This window comes from Chlorella variabilis (genome assembly GCF_000147415.1).
Source record: "Chlorella variabilis unplaced genomic scaffold CHLNCscaffold_7, whole genome shotgun sequence".
NCBI lineage: Eukaryota > Viridiplantae > Chlorophyta > Trebouxiophyceae > Chlorellales > Chlorellaceae > Chlorella > Chlorella variabilis.
Genome location: NW_005435081.1, coordinates 481,516 through 484,536, shown reverse-complemented (window position 1 = coordinate 484,536; position 3,021 = coordinate 481,516). Strand labels below are relative to the sequence as shown.

Below are 3,021 nucleotides of genomic sequence, written 5' to 3'. Positions count from 1 at the left end.
AACAGGCGGCAGAGACAGGGGCATGTGTGGTGGTGGTGGCAGGGGGGTGGGGGTGAGTGGTGGCTTTGTGGTGGTGGTGGTGGTGGTGGCGGTTGGGTGGTTAGGGGCGTGTGTTGCTACTGTCCGGAGGGGCCTGCTCTCTGTGTGTCGCCTCCAACATAGCCGCCCGCCTGCCCCGTGCCCCCCACCCCCTTTACCCCCAGGCGAGCCCCTGCACAACCTGCCCGCGGTGCTCGCATCCATCGACACGCTGTGCCGCCCGCTGGGCATGCACTTCAGCCACAACAAGGCGCGCCACTGCTGCGGTGTGCTGTGCTGTGCTGTGCTGTGCTGTGCTGTGCTGTGCTGTGGCGTGCTGGGTTGCCGGGCCCCGCGGCAGCCGGTATGTGGCCGTGCGCCCACCGCCGCCGCCTGCCTGCCTGCCTGACGCCTGCCACCCACACACACACACACACCTGTGCCCGCAGATCACAGTCTCCACTGTGGGCTTGATTCCGGAGATGCGGCGCTTCAGCCGGGAGAGCCGCGCGGTGATGGCGGTCAGCCTGCACGCCACCACCGATGAGGTCCGGGACTGGATCGTGCCGGTCAACCGCAGGGAGGGGCTGCAGGTGCGGGCGGGCGGGCCATGTGGCTTGGTAGGGCCACCAGCCTGGGTGACCGCACGGCTGCCGGCCGGGGCCCTTTCCGGCCCCGGATGCCCCGCTCTCCGCCGGCCCCTGTGCCCTGCCCCCGCCGCCTGCTGCCGGCTGGCCCGCAGCCGCCTCTCCCTCGCACACACGCGCCACACCACGTGCACGCATACTCAGCCCCCCCGCCCCCCGCACCGCACCGGAGCGCAGGCGCTCATCGAATGCATGGAGGAGCTGTTCCCAAAGTCGAGTGCGGCGCCCCGCCACGGCCACCACGTGCTCATCGAATACATCATGCTGCGGTGAGGGAGGCGGCCTGGGGGGCCTGGGCAGCGCCATGTGCTCGGCGGCTGCGCCTCCGCCCCGCTGGCGCGCCTTCGCCGCCCGCTCCCGCCTGAGCGTCACCCCGCCGCGCGCCGCCGCACCCTGCGCGCGTGCAGGGGCGTGAACGACAGCGACGACGACGCGCGGCGCCTGGTGCAGCTGACCCAGAGCATCCGTTGCAAGATCAACCTGATCGTGTTCAACCCGCACGCGGGCACCTCCTTCCAGCCCTCCACACCCGAGCGAGTGTACGCCTTCCGCAGCATCCTCATCCAGGCACGCCGCCCGCAGCAGCACACACACAGCCTTACAGCCACACACACACAGCCACACTGTGCAGCAGCGCAGGCCGGCAGCAGCCACGCAGCCGCGGCGGCGGCGCTCGTGGCAGTGCTGCCGCGGGTGCCTTACCGGGGGTGTCTTGCCACCCCACCCTGGCCCTCACCCGCCTCCTGGCTGCTCCCCCTGCCTGCCTCCCCGCAGGGAGGCCACGTAGCCACGGTGAGGGACAGCCGCGGCGACGACCAGATGGCGGCATGCGGCCAGCTGGGCAGCCCGGAGCTGGGCAGCAGCCGGCCGCCGCCGCTGCTGGCGCCGCCGGAGCGGCTACTGGGCGCGGTGGCGGCGGCGGACCTCGCCGCCTGACCCTGCCGGGCAGTCCACTGCTGCTTCCTTTGTCTCATGGTGCCCAAAACGCTCAGCTTCAGAGTGTTCCGCCGCACTTGTCGTCAGTTTTCGTAATTCAACGTCCCTGGAACTCGCCAAAGAGAGATCAGCACCAAGTGGTGGCCGGCAGCTCCGGGCGCTCGCGCCCGCCAGTCGCAGCCTGTCGCCGCGCCACGGCGGGGTGCTAGCCCCACGCTGCCGTGGCCCATGCAGCAGACACACAGCGACTGTCGTCGCTGCTCCTCCTGGCAGTCACCCCTGGCCCAGCTGGCGCCTGGGAGGCTCCTGTGCCATGTGCACCCCTCCTCCTCATGTGCCCGCTCGCCTCCCTTCCGCCCATCCCGCACATGCATGCAGCACGCCGCACAGCAGCAGCGGGCAGGATGCGGCGGCAGCCGCCAGTGGTGCAGCAGATCTGCCCGCGGGGCTTTGCGGTTCATGAAGCGCGGCACAGGCGGGGCGTTGCGTTGCTCATTCTGCTGCTCTCTTCCTGCTTCTGTGCCTGCTTGCGACTCCCAACTAGTGGGCTAGTGTCACGCCGCGGCGCCTCTGCTGGTTGCTTTCGTCTACAGCGTTCGTCTACAGGTAGGAAAAAATATGCAATAAGGCGCGCAAAATTGGGGTCGGAAGGGGGCACACGAAATTCAGAGGGCCGTCTCTACAGCTCGCTGGGGGCGGCAGGGCGCTGGGGTTGTTAGGCCCAAGCGCAGGGGCAAGCAGGCAGGGCAAGCAATGGGCACTAAGTGTGGGGCGGGAAGCAGTCGGGGACACTACTCTCGGGCTGGTGAGTGGTGATGGGAAAAAGGCCATCCATCTGAATGCAGCCGGGGCGGTACGGAGCGGGGCGGCGGCACGATCAAAACGGAACAGGACGATAACGCTACAGGATAGGCTCAAAATCGGGTGGCAGTGCCAGCGGCATGGTGCCAGTTCAAATTTCAGGCAAGGAGTGTGGGGTGCGGAGTCTCACGGGTGTGGAGCCTCACAGGAAGAAGCCTGAGATTCGGACGGCGCGGCGCCGCATACTGGGAGGCAGGCGAGGAGGCAAGCGGGGGAGGCAGGCGGGGGAGGAGGCAATACGTCCCCATTGGGCTGCAAGCAGGCGGCTGGCGCTACTGGAGCGGGACGCGGCAAAACTGAGGAAAATGCGCAGCTGCGGAGGGGAGGAGCGGGAGGAGGGATCCGGAAAACGGGTCGCTGGCAGGCTATGGGTGGCGCATTGGGGCGAGGGGCGGTACAGAGGGAGGCGCGGCGTGCCGTGCCTCCTGCCGCGGCATAGGCGGGGCAAAACTGCGCCGCGCGCCCCGCGGGCGATGGGCGTGGTGCGGGGCGGCGGCATGGCGGGATCGCAGGGCTGAGAACGGGGGATAGGAGAGGGGTAGGGGGTCTAGGGCCGCGG

General features: G+C 69.2%; 1 protein-coding gene across 1 annotated transcript; it reads left to right on the top strand.

The window, feature by feature from the left end:
• Positions 1 to 464: 464 nt before the first annotated feature.
• On the top strand, positions 465 to 1,601 carry CHLNCDRAFT_22096 (hypothetical protein; the record flags this gene model as incomplete). The annotated part of the gene is made up of 4 exons (XM_005848790.1): positions 465 to 611; positions 843 to 934; positions 1,073 to 1,290; positions 1,444 to 1,601. Coding segments are annotated over 4 exons (615 nt in total), but the record flags the coding sequence as incomplete, so codon positions are not given.
• Between the last annotated feature and the right edge of the window lie 1,420 nt (positions 1,602 to 3,021).